The following is a 19,624-nucleotide window of genomic DNA, read 5'->3' on the forward strand; positions in this document are numbered from 1 at the left end:
TAGTTTTCAACATTCATTTTCATAAGATTTAGAGTTCCAAATTTTTCTCCCTCCCTCCCTTTCCTTCCCCCTCCACAAGACAGCAATCAATCTGATATAGGTTATATATGTACCATTCACAAGTGCTGTTTTTATGAGTTCTTTCTTTGGGGGTGGATAGTATGCTTCATCATTAGTCCCTTGGAATTGTCTTGGATCATTGCATTGCTAAGAGTAGTTAGGTCATTCACAATTGCTCATAGAACAATACTGCTGTTACTATGCACAGTGTCCTCCCGGTTCTGCTCACTTCACTATACATCAGTTCATATGAGTCTTTCCAGGTTTTTCTGGGATCATCCTGTTTGTCATTTCCTATAGCACAATACCATTCCACTACAATCATATACAACAGCTTCTTCAGTCATTCCTCAACTGATGGACATTTCCTTGATTCTCAATTCTTAGCCACCACAAAGAGTTGCTGTTTCCCTCCATCCTATTCCCTTCCCCCTGATATTTACTCTACTATCTATCTTCTTTCACCCTATCCCCCTTCATAACAGATTTGCTTTTGTCTGTCCCCTCCCCCAATCTGCCTTCCCTTCTTTTGCCCCTCTCTCTTTATCCCCTTCCCCATCTATTTTCCTGAAGGGTTAGATAGATTACTCCACCCAATTGGGTGTGTGTTAATCCCTCCTTGAGGCAAATATGATGAGATTAAGGTCTTTGCACCTATTCTGATGAGTGTAAAAATTCATTTACTGCCCTGTTCCTCCCCCACCTCTTCCCCCACTCCATAAGCCCTTTTCTGTTTCTTTCACATGGGATTTCACCCCATGCTACCTCTGCCCTTCCCTCTCCCCCAATGCATTCCCCTCGTGATGTGCATGCCCCTAAAGATATCATCATGGGGCAGCTAGGTGACACAGTGGACAAAGCATCCACCCTGGACCCAGGGGAATCCCAACCAAAACCTGGCCTCAAACCAAGACAGTCACCCACGGCATAACCCCAAGTATGTCCCCCAACTCCAATTTGTTTATGGTTCTCTAGGATCTTATATTTGAAAGTCAAATTTGCTATTCAGTTCAGGTCTTTTCATCACAAATACCCGAAAGTTCTCTTTTTCATTGAAGTCCCATTTTTCCTCTGACAGATTATACTCAGTTTTGCTGGATATGTGATTCTTGGTTGTAATTCCAATTCCTTTGCCCTCTGGAATATCATATTCCATGCCCTCTGGTCCTTTAATGTAGATGATGCTAGATCTTGTGTTATCCTGACTGGGGCTCCACAATACTTGAATTCTTTCTTTTTTGGCAGCTTGCTATATTTCCTCCTTGACCTGAGAGCTCTGGAATTTGGCTATAATATTCCTAGAAGTTTTCCTTTTGGGATCTCTTTCAGGAGGTGATCGGTGGATTTTTCAATTTCTATTTTACCTTCTGCTTCTAGAATATCAGGGCAATTTTCCCTGACAATTTCTTGGAAGATGATGTCTAAGCTCTTTCCTTGATCATGGTTTTCAGATAGACCAATAATTTTCAAATTATCTCTCTTGGACCTATTTTCCAGGTCAGCAGTTTTTCCAAGAAGATATTTCACATTGCCCTCTATTTTTTTTTTTATTCATTTGGATTTGCTTTGTTGTGTCTTGGTTTCTCATAAAGTCGCTAGCTTCCATTTGTTCAATCCTAATTCTTAGGCAATTATTTTCATCAGAGAGCTTTTGTACCTCCTTTTCCATTTGGCCAATTTGGCTTTTCAAGCTGTTGACTTTTTTCTCATTTCTTTCCTTCATCACCCGCATTTCTCTTTCCATTTTTTCCTCTACCTCTATAACCTTATCTTCAAAGTTCTTTTTGAGCACCTCTATGGCCTGAGACCAATTCATATTTTTCTTAGAAGCTTTAGATATAGGGGCCCTGACATTGACATCTTCTTCTAAGGATACACCTTGATCTTTCCTGTCATTAAAGAAACTTTCTATGGTTCTTACCTTTCTCTGCTCATCTTGCCTTTCTTTTACTTGACTTTTAGATCCTTAAAGTGGGGCAGTGTTTCCAGGCTGTGCTATCCCAAACTTCAGGAGGTCCCAGGTGGTATGATTTAAGGAGGAGCAGGTTCTTCCCTCTCCTGGCCTGTTCTCTGGTCCGTAGATGACCCCAGACCAACTTGCTAATCAACCAGCCTGTGCCCCTCCCCTACCTGGGCCACTGCTACTCAAGCCTACTTCCTGGTTCTCATCAGGGGTGAAAAACCCAAGTTCTGCCTCAGCACCAGGAGAGACCCCTGTAATCTCCCTCCTGCCAAGGGCTCAGCCCTCTTGTCAGACTGTGAGTTTAGTTCCAGATGACACTGGTGCTGCAGATGATTCAGAGGCTCTGGGGGTCTCTTTCTCTGGGGAGGCCTTCTTGGGACTGGATCTGTGTCAGTGTGACTGTGGGGTTGAGCTCCACTCCTGTCTCAGCACAGCAGCTCTGTCCTTCCCAACCTTCCAAGCCATCCTTGGTTGGAAAATTATTTCAGCACATTCTTCTGTGGATTTTGCTGCTCCAGGAATTGTCCTATGGCATTATTTGGATGTTTTTTTTGAGAGATCATGTCATGAGTTCAAGAGCTCACTGACTTTCCTCCACCATCTTGACTCCACCCTGGAAGTGACTTTTCCACTTAATATATTCTTAAATATTCAACAAAGCAGAAATATTGAAGGCCATGCATTTAACCAACATCAACCACTGTGGAAGGTCACAATAAAACGTGACTGATAGGTCCAGCTAGATGGCGCAGTGGATAGAGGACCGGCCCTGGAGTCAGGAGTACCTGAGTTCAAATCCGGCCTCAGACACTTAACACTTACTAGCTGTGTGACCCTGGGCAAGTCACTTAACCCCAATTGCCTCACTAAAAAAAAAATGTGCCTGATAGCCCTGTGGATTAAAAATGAAAGCATCATCAGGATACATTTGATCCATGGGCTCTACTCTTTTAAACTTCTTAATCTTTGTATGGATCTATTTAATGAAAAACTCTGAAACATAAAACTTTGGGAGTTTTCTCTTTTATTGAGACTGTTGAGGCCTAACCTTGAATAGCCATCTTATACTATGTTGTGAGGGAGGAGAGGAAGAAAGGAGAGTCCACTAAATGGAGTTTATCTGTTGCTCTGCTTCCCAGATCTAATTGCCTTTTGGAAAAGAAAAATTTCTCCATTCAGAAAAAGGAAAGAAATCATCAGATAAGAAGAACATGATGGAGCTGCCAACAGTTACCAGTCAAGAGAATGGTATATCTCTCTGGATTGCTGGTCCCCACCTGAAAGGGTGTTAAAATATTTATATTCAAGTATATTATCCAGGGGGGATCAAAATGATTCATTGTCCAGTAGATTATTTCTAAAACTTTCCGGATGAAAGTGAAGAAATATATAAACCACTTTTAAGACAAATAGCAAAAGAAACTTTGTTTATTCAATTGATTCATTTGCTACTTCTGCATCCACTTCTTTGTGTGTGTGTGTGTGTGTGTGTGTGTGTGTGTGTGTGTGTGTGTGTGTGTGGCAATTGGGGTTAAGTGATTTGCCCAGGGTCACACAGCTAGTAAGTGTTAAGTGTCTGATGACGGATTTGAACTCAGGTCCTTCTGAATCCAGGGCCGGTGCTCTATTCACTGCGCCACCTAGCTGCCCCTGCATCTACTTCTTTTAAGGCTGATCAGTGGAGGGTAAAGAGTATTGGAATTGTAGTGAGAAATAACTGGGTTAAAAATACTATCTGTGGGGGCAGCTAGGTGGCTCAGTGGATGAAGCACCAGCCCCAGGTTCAGGAGGACTGGAGGACCTGAGTTCAAGTCCAGCCTCAGAGATGTGACACTAGCTGTGTGACCCTGGGCAAGTCACTTAACCCCCATTGTTCCGGGGGTGGGGGGGAATACTATCTGTAATCTTTTTTTTTTTTTTTTTTTGAGATTGGGTCTTCCTATTTTATCCAGGCTGGAAGTGTAATGGCTACTCACGAGCCTCATCCCAATACTGCTCAACATGGTAGATTTAACTTGTTACGTTTTTCTAACATGGATCTATTCCCTGATCCTTAGGTTGCCTGGTGGCTCTCTGCTCCAAAGATTCACCATATTGATTAGTCTGGACTCCTTATTAGTTTTAGCCTACTATAACTTGGAACTCCCAAACTCAAGATATCCACCAGCCTCAGGATTCCTAGAAGGCAGGGCTGTAGGCTAGCACCAGCACACTCTGCTCCTTCAGTACCTACTAACTATACGACTCAAGACAAATCATTCAACCTGAGTCTCATCTGTAAAATGGAATTAATAACATCCATGGTACTTAGTTCACAGTGTTGTGACATAAAAATTGGGAAAATGTATATGAAGCACTTCAATAATTTAAAAACACTATAAAAGCATGTCTATGGATATTATATAAAGCTTTGGATATTTCGTTAACTTTATGCATTAAAAATATATCACATCAAGTTCCCAACAAAATAACCTAGAGTCTTAGAACCAGATGAGAAATTCCTTTCATCTACAGAGAACTGAGATTGCTTAGAAATATATTTCTGATGACTTTCTTAGAAGTTGGAATCTTCTAATGATTATTTTCAACAAAGGTTTTCAGAAGTGCTAACAGATGCATATGGAGGGAGAAAAATTTGGAAGGAGTTAGGTATCATCACAATAACCCAAAGCATGCTAAGATGAAGGAAGGACTCATTCTATTTTCCTATAACACAAGCTGAAATGCATTATTACATATTTGCCTGCAGAATTATGACTAGGAAGTTTGGCTTTAGTGGCAAATTGAGGTAAATAAAAGGATCACAGAGTACAGTCTTCTTACTCAAACAGGTCCTGGTGGAGGGGAGAGCAATAAGAAGGAGGCACAACAGTGGGGCAGGAGAGAAGAGGGCCCAACGCAGTTGAAAGTGAGTGCCAAGACACAGGCAGTCCTTTCATGGCACCACAGGATGTTAGTTGCCCAAGTCAAAGTCCCAGTCACCCTTCCTTAGTTACAACCCTGTCTGTAACCTGTTGTTTATACTTAATACTTCTCTCTCTCTCTCTCTCTCTCTCTCTCTCTCTCTCTCTCTCTCTCTCTTTTTTCCTCAGGTCTCTCTCAGATTCTGAGGCTGGTGCTGAAAGAACTAAGCTTGTTCTATAGCAGAGATGTCAATGGAGTCAGTCTTTTATATGATCTTCTCCATTCCCCTTGGCTGCAAGCCCTTCTAAAGGTGAACACTAAGATTTCTTGGATATTAACTGTCTATCCAAGAGTGTATTTAGGAGACAGCAGCAGTATCCAATGGTCTTTGTTAAATACTTAAATGCTTTGTAGTGGTACTCCACTACAAAGAAATACAACTAGGGGTAGTTTGTTCTTTGTCCCAGGGTGCCAGATTTTGCAGTTCTTTAGAAACAATAGAACTTCACACTTAGTTAATAAGACTAATTAGTTAAAAGAAGAAACTACCAACTGGTGTGTTTACGTTAATTCCTCTCTTTTACTTCCCCCTCTATCATAGGCCTCCCCACTAGGAAACTCATTGGTGGTATCCTAGCCCTTTCCCCTCCCATCTTCCTAACTGAGTGCATGTTTCATCCTACTTATTGTGGCATCAGCCTCAGGTGGAAAATTCCTCATTGTAGATCTGCCACGAAGTGACTATAAGTTATGCAGCAGGATCCTTCTACCCTAAATGCTCAAAACATGTTATATGCTGTACCTTTTCCCCCTCTGTAGGTTTATGAATGTCTCCAAGAATATATCACAAAGAAACCAATCCCTGTCCTGTCCCAGGCACAGGCATTATCCTGCGAGGTAAGAGAGGAACACAGAAAACAATGCAATGGCTATTCCCCTTCTAACAAAAATTCTAGTTTTATCAGATTAAAAAGTGATTAGCTGAATGAGATGATTTAACTGTATATACTTTTAATATAATTTTCATTGAGTTTTGAGATATTTCTAGTTGGCATATAAAGATCGAAGGGAGAAAACTGACCTGTTTAATCTATTCCAAATTATTCAAGTTGTTAATGTATTTTAACTAACATCTTAAGGCAAATTTAATCCATTTCTCCTTCTACCCCCCTCTTCTCATTCTCCCATGCCTCTCCCCCAAAAGTACCTTGATCAGGACCTATGTATAGTCAGAATTTGATTTTTTTAAAAGAACCATCTATTATCATAGACTTGTGAGGCTAGAAGGAAGCTCAAGAAATGAGCTCCTCCAGTCTCCATTCCAGAAATTCTAAATCATCTTAAATAATTTCATCTGGATGAGAATTTTTCTTTTTCTTAAGGCTTGGTAGGCCTTGTTCACAATGTCTTTAAATAGTGATGCTTAGCGGGTAGCTAGGTGGCAGCTAGATGGCAGCTAGGTGATGAAGTGGATAAAGCACTGGCCCTGGATTCAAGAGGACCTGAGTTCAAATTCTCCCTCAGACACTTGACACTTACTAGCTGTGTGACCCTGAACAAGTCACTTAACCCTCATTGCCCTGAAAAAAAAAAAAAAAGATGACCACTGAGGGCCTCAAATAGAGCTGCCACTAATGCTTATAGACGGATGACTGCAGGCCACATAGTTTTAGAATGTAATATTATCTGTTTTATTATATTTGTATTTATTTTGTTAAACGCTTCCCAATTATATTTTAACCTGGTTCAGGTCACCCTCGGGAGTGTTGTGGGCTACTGGTCACTGCTAGACCTCTCTGCTTTTACATGGCTGGGATGGGACTCCCTGAAAAAGGAATATAATCAATTTCATATTCCATGTCATTCTATCAACCAGGTGGTGGAGATGTTGCGGGAGGTTCCTCAGTCCCCTGAAGTCCAAGAACTGAGACAAGTTCTAAAAGCCAAACACTTCCAGGCAAGTGCTGGCTCTTTGAGGGGACAGTGGCTGGGGGTGGGGTGGGGAGGCAGGGGGTAAGGACAAGAGAAGATCCTGGCTGGGAGGGCATCCATTGAAAAATAGGAAGCAGAAATCAAGGCTATGGTAAAGGTATTCTCAGATAAGGAGTTTCATTATAAGGGACAAGCAGAGGAATGCATTTAAATGTCACAAAATTTTAGAGCCAGAGGAAACCTTAGGGGATGAAACTTTATAATATAATTAGCATTCTTTTTTTAAGAGGCACAAACATATTTGAAGGCATATCGATCCTAACCCATTAGAGCTGGAAAGGACCTTGGAGTTTGTCTAGACTGACCACCTCGTTTTGGAGATGAGAAACGGACTCCTCAAAGATCATCCAGACAGTAAACTACAGAAGCAGCCCTAGAATTCACATCTCCTGACTTATGCTTTTTTCTAGGGTGCCTTTTGAGAGGGAGATTATTTCAAATTTATTTCAGCCTCATTGTTCCGATGTGACCTGGTCAGGTGTTAATCAGCTTGGCATAGGAGCATAGATTTAGACATGGTGAGATCAAGTTTAACCCCGACTCATTTTACAGATGAAGAAATCGAGGCTGGGAGAGGCTAAGAGATTTTCCCAGGGTTCAGTGAGTAATAGAATGGTCCAGATAGTGCAGTTTCTTCTGCTCAACATCCTTTTAACAAAAACATTTTTTAAATGTAAAAAAAAAAATAAGTTTTACCAAATGAAACTGATTGAACTCAATGAAATGCTTTGAATATACATGACTATTCAAATTAGATTTTCATGGACATACCATCCAAATAACATTTGAAAGAAATTTTCCTCAGGTTTTTGACCTATTCCTTGTTTACATATAATGTATAAGGGAAAAAGATGAAATTGACAAGCTTTATCCATTTTCAGATTATTCAAACTAAGCACGTATTTTTAACTCCTATTATAAAACAAATTTTCCACGTTTCCCTCTTCTCCACTCATTTTTTCTACATCACCACCTCCCAAAATAATCTCGTTCCCGAGGAGCCAGGATTTTATTGTGAAAAACAATAATAATTTTTATTAGATACAGCTAGTCAGTGTCCGAGGCAGGTTTTGAACTCAGGTTTCTCTGGCTCCAAGCCCAAGGCTCCATCCACTGTACCATGCTGATCTTGATACTGAAACATCGCTGTTTTCCCCTCTCAATGTTACGTAGCCAGTGCTCAAGAAAGTAGCGACAATATATGGCCACTGGGTGGCGCAGCGTATTCAACATTGGACCTTAGTCGGTTTCAACTCTCTATTAACTATGTAAGTAACCCTGGAGACGTGAGTTAAACCTCTTTGTCAGCCTCAGTTTTCTCATTTATAAAATGAGGGTAATAATAGCACTTGTCTCCCAGGGTTGTTGTGAGCATCAAATGAGATAATATTTGTAAAGTTCTTTGCAAACTTTAAAGCATTATATAAATGCTAGCTAGCGACGATGATGGGAGCATCCTGGGGAGTGATGACAAGTTCCTGAAGAAAAGAGCTGCAGTAAAACTATGCCCTCCCTCTCTTCATTCCACTGGCAAAATATCTAAGAATTGGGGAGAAATGTAAGTTGCAACAATACTTGTTATAAGAAATGAGGCAACTTGGAAGAATTTCAAATTTGTAATTGGGTTTGAAAAGACATTAATATAATAAATGAATGAATAAAGCATTTTTAAATGCTTATCCTGTGCTAAAAATTGTGTCCTAATATACTGACAATGTCGTGGTGATCAAACAGCTCTTGGAAAGTACTTTTTAATGATTCTGCATCCTGAAAATATTAATTTACTGACTTCATGGCATTTGGAATGTGATTTCTAAGTCAAACATTTAGTGCAAAAGATAACCATTTATTAACAATCTGAACAGTGTGGACAAAGATAAGTTGTTTTCTAAAGTTCCAGTTAAATTCTTCCTATTAAGCAATCTCTGAAGGAAGAATAGTAACACAACCATCTATTAGAGAAATGTAAGGTGTCTTGTCATCAGAAGAAAAAACTGATCACCCCAGATTCTCTTTTGTGGTATAGTGGGATGGAGACCAGAAAATCTGAGTTCAAATACTAGCTTGACAACTTACTGCCTGTGTGGCTTTTCACTCAGTGTTTCTGAGCCTCAGTTTCCTTATCTGTAGATGGGACTGTACTAAATGATTTCTAGGCTCCTTCAAGCTCTGTATATTCCAAAACCCTTAGCACCCCCACACACACACCCCTCTACAAATAAAGGAGAGAAGTATATTGTTCATCTGGTTTTTGAGGCTAAGCTTTCCAACTACTTTTTAGTATAGTTCTTGTGATCACAATATAGTTAGTTCCACTAGACACGTGTTCCTAAAAATTACCAAAATATTAAAACCAGGGTTTATGGGGGAAATGGGGTTAGGAACACCCTACCTCCAGTCAGAGGCATTCTTCTATTTTGTGGCAATGTCTCTAATGATCCAATGTGGATTCTTTTATGATTTGGGAGAGATCCCATGTTCTCTCATTTAATACTCAGGCTTCTCCTCAATACTTAAAGCTTTCTTTTTGCATGGACTATTTGGCATTTTTTGAACCAGGAAGCTTAGATGTCCTGGGGATATCTGGGATGCTGAATGAGTGTGTTGGGTTTTTTTTAAGTAGAAAAGTCCACAAATGCAAAATAGCAAAGAACAGTCTTGGAAGATAACACAGGCGGTAAACTGAGGCAGCTGATAGATGTTTGAAGGGTGTGTGTGCATGTGTGCATGCATGCATGCATGTGTGTGTTGCATTTTGTGTATTCCTTTGTGGCTTAGTTCAGCTGTGTATAGCTTTCTGTGTTCACCTAGTGTTTCTTGAAAATGGAATCACACATAAGCAAATGTGAAATTCTCATTATGCTCAAATTGTTCCCCAATATATCAATTACACTGGAACAAATTTGCATTTTCAAAATAAATGTAATTTCAGAACTGATTGCATATTGTTATAGTGATTCTGCTATCTTCACCCTGTTTCTTCATATGTTTTCCCATGTTTCTCTGAATTCCTGAAACTTGTTTCTTACTGCACAATAATGTTCTGTTACATTCATATATCACAATTGCTCAGTCATTCCCCTTGATGGGTACCCCTTTCAGGTTTTTTTTGTATGACAAAAAGTGTTGATAGTAATCTTGTTGTATATATGGAACATTGTTTCTGGCATTGACCTCTTCAGGCATATAAACCTAGTATCAGCATAGTCTATGAACACTTTAGTGACTTCTTTGATATGATTCTAAATTATTTTCCAGAATGACCAGACCCATTTATGTACCCTCCACCAGGGCATGTCCCTTCAAATATTGACTGTACCAATTTAAAACAAACAACAACAAACTTTGCTAAAATTTAATTGTTTAATCAACATTTATCGTATCTGGAGTCATCTGGAGCAATCATTCATAGGGTTGTTGTAGAAAAATTTTATAGTAATTAAAAGATTGATATAGGAAGATCTGTTAGTCCCTTGCTTATAGCTGATATCTAACCAAGTAGCCAAAAATTCTCTATCTGTTTATGTTAGGAAAGCTATTGTATGGAATATTTTGTAATTCAAACTCCACATGTGCAAGGTAGCCTAGGTCCAGTCTGTGATTTATGTTACCTAGGCTTCCAAGAAACGAGATTACCTTCCAGAATCATAGAATCATGAATTTTTAGTAGGAATTAATCAGTGGGAGGACCTTGTGCTGTGTGCCACAAGTCCTGTTGTTTGGGGCCAACTGACTTTGGGGATGGTCACGCTTCTCAGGATGATCATGGCTTGTGTTTTTGTTCTTCTGATCCAGGCCTTACTAAACGCCCATGATACTGTGGCTCAGAAAGATTTTGAGCCGGTTCTTCCTCCACTGCCTGATGACATCCCCGAGAATGAGGAAGCTTTGAGGATTGTCTGCTTGGTGAAAATAAGCAGCCCCTGGTAAGGAAGTCTTTTGATATTTGGAATTTTGATCTATACCATGGAGATTAGACTCTCTCTAGGGACGACACAGACACTTTATGTGTCCATGGTAGGTGACAAGCTACAGGCACTCAGAAAATTTGAGGGAAATTGTGTTAACAGACATAAAGGGGTTCCCCCCTCCCCTTGAGCACCACTTGCTTATGCTTTTGAATACACTGAATGTTTGCCCTGACTAGAGATTTCCATTTACTGTTCCCTGTCCAATCTGCAAGGTATAAGATTATAAGAGATTGTGGGTTTTTGTTTCTTTGTTTTTAGTACTTTTAATTTTTAAAAAAAATCACTTTGTTACATGTCATTTAATTCAATTGAGCAAAAACATCTGATATCTCCTAATAATATTTTATCATAAAAGTATTTTATTATTTTCTAGTTACATGTTGAGATAGTTTTCAACATTTCTTTCTATAAGATTTCTAGGTCCAAATTTTTCTCCCTCCCTCCCCCTCCCCAGGACAGCAAAGCAATCTTATATAGGTTATGGATGTACAATAACATTAAACATATTTCTGCGTCCTAATAATCTTTTACTGGAGAAGTAAATGGCAACCACTCCAGTATCTTTGCCAAGACAAAACCACAGACAGTATGGGCCAAGGAGTCCACAAATTGTCGAATACCACAGAACTGACTGCACACTATCCTTATGGAAGAGACAGAAACATGTAGCCTGGATAATAATAAAATTAAATAGAATTCAAATTACTTGATTGGCCAGACTTAAGTTGTTAACAGATCTATATCAACTTGGCAGGATGCCTTCCTCAATAGAGTGCTCCAGGGATCTGTATTTGGCTCTTGTGTATTCTCATTTTTTATCAGTGGCTAGAGGGCATGCTAAGCAATTCCACAGGTGGTACAAAGCAGAGATGACAGACTGGGCAACAAAGTTAGATCTATAAGGACCTTGACTAACTAAAGCATTGGGTGAGATCTTTCTTTAAAAAATGAAATTTGATAGGAATTACTGTGAAGTCTTACACTTTGTCTAAGAAAATCAGCTTCACACATGAAGAATGGGGAAGGCATGGCTAGATAGCAGTTCATCTGAAAAAGACCCAGCATTTTTGGGTATTCAACATGAATTAGTAAGTTGGATGTGGCATTTAAAAAGAAAACACGAAGCCAATTTGGGGCTATATTAAGAGGTATAAAGAGGTGAAAGTCCCTCTGTACATATGTTCCTCTCGGTGCCTCAATTTATAAAGGATCATCGATGAGCCATATCCCACCCACTGTAGAAATAACCAAAATGGCCCATGGCACATAAGGACCAATTGAAGGAGTTGGGGATGATTAGTGTGAAGAATGAAGACTCAAGGAGGAACATAATCCTGTATAGGATTCAAGATTTGAAAGGGTCATCACGTGGAAGAAGAGTAACCCTAAAGGCTGGATTCCTGTTTGGCCCCAAAGGGCAGAATCAGGAATGATGGGGAGAGGAGGCAAAGAGGCCAATTGAAGCAGATATCAGGAAAAAACTTCCTAAAAATGGGAGCGGGACCAAAAGTGGGATAGGCTACATAGGGATGAAATAGATTCTGCTTCAACAGAGATCTTCCAACAGAGGCTGGCTGACCCCTTGTTTAGCATGTTATAATAGGGATTCCTTTTAGAGATGAGTCAGACCAGATGGCCTCAGAGTTACCTTCCACCTTTAAAATTCTGAGAAATCAATTCACTAGACTCTTTAGACCCTCTTCCTTGGGTTATCTCATCAGCTTCCCAAAGGTTTAATGATCATCTCTGTGCATATTGCTACCAAATCTATATATCCAGCCCTAATGTCTGACTTGAGAAAGAGATCTCAAGCTCAACATGTCCAAAGGAACTCATCGTATTTCTTCCCAAATCCCCTCCTCCTTCAATTTTCATTGCTGTTGCTTGAAATAGTTTTTCAAATTAATTTTTATTTTATTCATTTCTATGTGATTTTTCTCATCCCAGATATAAGAGATGATCTTGTCTAGAAAGTTAAGATCTGTATTGACTCCAAGGATGTCCAAGCATACAGAATCAAGAGTATATCCTGTGGTTCTCTTTTGTCAGGGTGCCACCATCAAGCGCCATGAGATAACAGGGGATATCATGGTGGCCAGGATAATCCAACGGTGGACTGGCAGACAGGAGTGGTTAAGTTGGAATTCTGGTGCTCCAGCGTGCCTTGGATCATCAGATGGTAACCCCTCAGAAATTGAAGAAATGCCTTTCAGTGGCTTAAGTAGCCATGTAAGTAAGGTCTCCCCTGAAGGACCTCCTCTCCAGTGACTCCTTCATCTCTTTATCACTGGCTCTGCCTCCTTCGTCTTTGAATATACTCACATCTACTCCGTCTTAAAACATGCCTTTGCTGGGGCAGCTAGGTGACGCAGTGGATAAAGCACTGGCCTCAGATTCAGGAGGACCTGAGTTCAAATCCAACCTCAGACATTTGACACTAGCTGTGTGACCCTGGGGCAAGTCACTTAAGCCTTGTACCCCTGGAGAAAAAAAGCCTTTGCTTTTTGCCTTGGCTGCCCCTTTCCAGATACCATCTTCTTTTGTCTCTTCCTTTCAGTCAATTCTCACCTTCCAAATGTGGGTATTTCCCCCCATCTCTGTCCTAGACCCCGTGTTCTTTCCTCAACCTTTCTTCCTTCTTCCTTTTCCAGAGCTTATCTGTTTCAGCGCCTTCAGTTTAATATTTCAGTACTTCAGTGGATTGGTGATCTCACCCCTGTGGGTATGCCATCCACTGGAACAGATTGAAGACTGTCAGTCAATATGTTTCTTCAATTCTGAGTGCATTGTGATATAGTGGATAGAGTGCTGGTCCTGGGGTCAGAAAGATATGGGTACAAATCCTACCTCAGCCACTTATATTTGCTATGTGAACCTGGGCAAGTCGAAGTCGTTTAATCCCTTTGAGCCTCAGTTTCCTCATCTGCAAAATGATGACTTAATGACCTCTAAGGCCCTTTCCAGCTTTAAGTCTGATGGTGAACTACTGTGAAATTGATCCTTATCCATGTATTTCCATAAATCCTCCGAAAGGGTATTACCCACCTTGTTAGACATCTGCCTTAGTTGTTTGTTTGTTTTTACAATTTACATATACCCATACAACACTTCAGCCACCCATCTGTTATTCCTCACTCTTTTTGTTTTTGTTTTTTTGTTGTTGTGGGGGTTTTTTTGCAGGGCAATGAAGGTTAAGTGACCTGCCCAGGGTCATACAGCTAGTAAGTGTCAAAATGTCTGAGGCTAGATTTGAACTCAGGTCCTCCTGAATCCAGGGCCGGTGCTTTATCCACTGTGCCACCTAGCTGCCCCCTATTCCTCATTCTTGATACATATTCCCCTCCTTTTGGTCCTGAGGATCCTTTATATGATGGTACTGATAGCACTTTTCTACCATGTAATGTTAGTAGCAGCAATATCTACAAGTGGTCCTGTCGTGTATAGTCTGGCTTGGTTTTTCCCAAGGCTCTTCCCTGTGCAGACCAGGCTAGTTTTTTTCCTTAAAAGTTTTTGAAGCTTTCCTCCAGACCATTTAGCCCCAAGGCACTAAAGCTTGAATCATGGGGGAGCTTCCTACCAAAGGCCACTGTATTTGGAGTCAAAAGCTCCTTCCTCCAATTTGACACCCCAAAGACCGCCACGGGGAAGTTGAGAAGCCACACATCTTGCTTTTTCTCTTTGTAGCCTCCAGTGCTCAGCATGGTGTCTGGACTTCATCATAGATTAACGAAATGGGAGTCCATCCTGTGGTTAAGCAGCCTCCCTTCATTAATTGTTAGTTATTCTAGGAGGGGCTCATTTTATTCAATCCCAAATCTGAACAATAGGACCAGCCTGAGTCAGAATGGGGCTTCACCAAGTCATTGTTAGTAATATACCAAAACCTAGCTACACCCAACCTTTGTGTGAACTACAATTTGTATTTTTTTAAGATTGTGCTGTTCTGTATGTTGGAGTCCTATGGCATCATTGGTAGAAAATTAGCATAGAAAGGAAGGAAGGGAAGGAGGGAGGGAGGAAGGAAGGAGGAGAAGGAGAGAAAGAAGGAAGGGAGAGAGGAAGGGAAGAGAGAAGAAAGGAAGGAATGGAGGAAGGAAGAAAGAAAGATACATAGATATAGATAGATGATAGATAGATAGATAGATAGATAGATAGATAGATAGATAGATTGATCGATCAATCCAGGCTTCCAATCATTACCTCCATATTGATGATTCTCAAAATTATATCTTTAGTTCTATCTACTATATAATTGTGGTATGAGACAGCTGTGGTGTAATATGACAAGAATCCTCAATTTGAAAGTCAGCCTCTCTGGGTTCAAATCCTGGATTCTGCTACTTTCTAAGCTAAGAAAATTTGGACAAGTCACTGCATCTCCTTGGGGGTCAGCTTTCCTTTTCTATACAAAGCAAGGGAGTGGGACTAGAAGATAATGTTTAAGGTTCCTTCCAGATCTAAATCCCATCATACTATACATACATACATATATACATATACATATACATACACACACACACACACACACATATATATAGTAGCCTTGTTGCTCTCCAGATAGTTAGTGTCCGCAGAGAGAAAAATATCCATGAAGCTGTAATAGGAACTGTAAAACCTGAAGCTTAAATAAAAACATGTCTGGCCCCAAAAGTTCCTGTCTGAAGTTTAGAAATAATAATGAGCCAAAATGAAGCTCAAGAAATGAACCAACAAAGGTGCAATATTTAAAGAAAATCTTGGCTGTATTTTGCTTTGTCCTACCTTTCTACTAATCTTTGCACATATTTTGAGGTTTGGGCCTGAAGGCAGGTGATAACAAGGAAACCCTGTAGATATATTGACTGATTGATAGATTGGAACTGACTGACTAGGGACAAAGGGAAAGAAGCAGGCCCAACAAAACCCATGAGATCGACTGAAGCAGTGAGGGGAGGCAGCCTCTTGAATAATATTCTCCTGCCATCTGTTACTAAACCCAGCAAATCCATAGTCATTGTAATCTCTAATTGGTTTATTAGATCTGAGAAGAAGTCAATTTAATAAAGATTAAAACTATTTATGAAGTAATTTACTTGAAAGAGCTAATTTGCTCTTTTCTCATTATGAAGTGTGAATGAGTGTAGGATCATATATCTAGATAGAGCCACAGTGGACTTTGGAAGCCACCTCGTCTGACCTCCCTCCTTTGTTTTAGAGATGAGGAAACTGAGACCCAAGGAGATTAAGCCTTAGGTTGCTGTTGTTATTCAGTCATGTCCCACATGTCACAGAGTCTGTGACCCATTTAGGGTTTTCTTGGCAAAGATACTAGAGGGCTTTGCCATTTCCTTCTCCAGCTCATTTTACAGATGAAACTGAGGCAAAGAGGTTAAGCGATTTGCCCAGGGTCACACTCTAGGCCCGGCACTCTATCTATTGTGCCATCCAGCTACCCCCATTGCCCTAGATTACTCAGATACTAAGTATCAGAGGTGAGATTTGAAACTAGGACCCCAGACTCCAGAAAATATATGAAATATGCATGGTACAATTAGTAATAATGATGATAATAACCATTATAATAAAGATTATAATGGTAACAACTTGCATTTGTTCTAAGGATTGCAAAAATCTTTCTTCACAATTGCCCTGTAAGGCAGGTAGAAAGAGGTTAGGAAGGACTTTGGGGTATATGAAAGAGGTTGCTTTTAGAAAAGCATGTACTACTATGTGGGGCAGCTAGGTGGCACAGTAGATAGAGTACTGGTCCTGTAGTTGGGAGGATCTGAGTTCAAATCTCACCTCAGACACTTACTAGTTGTGTGACCCTGGGCAAGTCACTTAACCCCAGTTGCCTTAAACATCATCTTCCTGATATAGATCTTTTCACTGGACCCAGATGGCTCTGGAGAGAGTAAGGTTGATGACTCTACATAGCCCTCCCTTACTTAAATCCAATTCAGTGCAAGTCATGACATCACCTCCTCTTTAAGAATGAAGGACAAACAACAACTATTATGCACTGATTACTTATTTTAACGACTATCTTAACCTCTGTGAAAGCATTATAATGGACTCCTCTTAACTGATGGGCAGACCCACTGCACTTGGCCCCATCAGACCACAACTGGGGTATTGTGTTCAGTTCTGGATGCCACAACTTGGGAAGAATTTTGACAAGTTGGAGTGGGAGCATGGAGTAAAGGGGAAAGCACTGGAATTAGAATCAGAGGACCTAAGTTTGAAACCTAGCTCTGCTATGTACTACCTTTATGACCTTGGACCTCAGTTTCTCCATTTGTAAAATGAAGAGGTTGGTCTGGATGATTTCAAAGTTCCCTTCCACCTTGAAATCTTTAGCTGGAGCATGGTGCATGGTGACCAGTAGGGTAAGGGAACTAGAAAGCATATCATACAAAGATCAATGAAGGGAACTGGGGATACTTGGCCTAGAGAAGAGAATATGGGGAAAGGGATGGCATGATATGTGACTTCAATTATTTGAAGACAGTTGACTTGTTTTGCCTGGTCTCAGAAGACAAAACTAGGAGCAAGTCAGGATAAGGAAAAGTTCCCTGACCATTATTGTTATCCCCAAGTGGAATAGCCTTAGGTGACTGTGAATGCCCCTTGGTCACTAGAATGTTGTCAAGCAGAATGTTGTAAAGAAAATTTCTTTGCAGGCATAGCTTGGAGTAGGCATCCTTGTGGATCTATTCTAACTCTTTCATTGTACACTCTGATGAAATTCACCCCTGTGGTAGCACTTCTTACCTTCTTTTTCCACCCATTTCTGTTTTTGGTATTTTTAGGGTACTTTTCAGCAAACAGGGTAAAGTGACTTGCCCAGGGTCACACTCTAAGCCTGGCACTGTAGCCACTGTGCCATCTACCTACCCCAGGTATCCTTCCCACCAACCCCCACCCATATCTGAATCATACCATCTTTGTCTTATGTTTCCATTTGTCTAGGGCTGCTCTATGCTGGAGACAAACTGGTGGAAGTGAACGGCATTTCAGTGGAGGGACTTGAACCAGAACAAGTGATCCATATCCTGGTATCAATCTTTTCTTTCCCTCTTTCTTTTCCTTTCTTTTCTTTTCTTCATTTTTTCCTTCCTTCCTTTCTTTCTTTCCTTTTTTAACTGATAATTTAGGTAGGGGGTGCAGTGGAAACAGAACTGGACCAGAGTCAAGAAAACCCGAGTCATATTTGGTCTCAGACACTAACAACTAGCTATGTGACTGTAAGTCACTTAAACCAGTGGGGTCAAACTCAAATATAAAAGAGGACCCTACATAAAATATATTTGAAGGCTGCATATTGATTTGGTTTTTAAAATGTAATGTTATTTATGTTTCATTATATTTTATTTATTTTGTTAAATATTTCCCAATTATATTTCAATATGACTCAGGTTTGCACAGAGTGTTGTGGCCTCCTGTTTGATATCTCTGACTTAAATCTCTATCTGCCTCAGTTTCCTCCTCTGTAAAATGAGGCTAATAACAGCACCTGCGTCCCAGAGTCATTGTGAGGATTAAATGAGATATTACATATAAAACTCTGTAAACTTTAAAGTACTATCTATATAGAATAATAATGGTGGCATGATATATGAAATAAAACATAATGGGGGCAGCTAGGTGGCGTAGTGGATAAAGCACCGGCCCTGGATTCAGGAGTACCTGAGTTCAAATCCGGCCTCAGACACTTAACACTTACTAGCTGTGTGACCCTGGGCAAGTCACTTAACCCCAATTGCCTTACCCAAAAAAAACCAACAAAAAAAAAACCCATAATGGTGATTTGTGTTGCCCCTCTGTGTCTACACCAAAACTTCTCTCCCGGAGGCCTAGTACTGTTATTGACATTTTGCATGTACCAGAGCTCTAGATCTCACCGATGGAAGATAGTAGCATTGATTCTTTTTCCCCTAGAGAAAGAAGGGAGGGAATATAGGAAGATTCAGCTAAAGGAATTGTATAAAACCTCAGAAAACCTAACCAACCCATACTTTAGAAAACCAAGACACACGAAGAGAGGATAGGAAGATTTTGAACTACCTACTTACTGGGCCAACATCAGTACTAAACACCTAGGTACCAAATAGCATAGTATATAAATTGACCAAAGAAAAGTTAACTGAACTACAAAAAGATATAGAAAGTAATAGAATATTAGTAGAAAACTATCCTATTTTTTTCTGAAATTGGACAAATCTAATAGAAAAAAATGGAAATTGAGAACTGAATAAACTGTGGCAGACATGGTATCTTCTGAATGCAAACATTAAATAATATTCCTATTTCTCGAACTGTATGGCATATTTACAAAAATAAATCACCCATGAGGACACAGAAAAAATATAAATAACTGTATAGCAGATTTTTAATCTAACTTGTTAAATATTTCCAGAGGCTCTGAGCTTACTCTTCTAACCTATACTTATACTATTAGATCAGGTCTCTAGAACAAGGCTACTTCTCCTGTCAAGAATTCTGGGAGTCCTCCAGTACTATCACTTATATCCTCTGAAACTGCCAGCTAATATTTCTCCAACACCATCTAATTAGTGATTATTGCACCAATATTAATCGACCAATTAGTATCTCTTCCATATCTCTCTACCAACACAGATCGTCAGTACCTTCTCTTCAATTTATAGCTATAGTGTTGCCTAGAGCACTGAGACATTAAATGATTGCACAGTGTCACACAGCATTTACATGTCAGAGGAGGGACACAATAAAA

At 40.0% G+C, this 19,624-nt stretch overlaps 1 protein-coding gene across 1 annotated transcript in view; it reads left to right on the top strand.

The window, feature by feature from the left end:
* The window catches only part of MPP4 (MAGUK p55 scaffold protein 4), a 64,943-nt gene that overhangs the window by 15,692 nt on the left and 29,627 nt on the right, over positions 1–19,624 (top strand). The window contains 8 exon segments of the mRNA XM_043993363.1: positions 3,203–3,271; positions 5,116–5,237; positions 5,747–5,824; positions 6,804–6,884; positions 10,715–10,825; positions 12,940–12,996; positions 12,998–13,022; positions 17,842–17,927. Coding sequence (XP_043849298.1) covers positions 3,203–3,271; positions 5,116–5,237; positions 5,747–5,824; positions 6,804–6,884; positions 10,715–10,825; positions 12,940–12,996; positions 12,998–13,022; positions 17,842–17,927 — 629 coding nt within the window.

This window comes from Dromiciops gliroides, chromosome 3, assembly GCF_019393635.1.
Source record: "Dromiciops gliroides isolate mDroGli1 chromosome 3, mDroGli1.pri, whole genome shotgun sequence".
Taxonomy (NCBI): domain Eukaryota; kingdom Metazoa; phylum Chordata; class Mammalia; order Microbiotheria; family Microbiotheriidae; genus Dromiciops; species Dromiciops gliroides.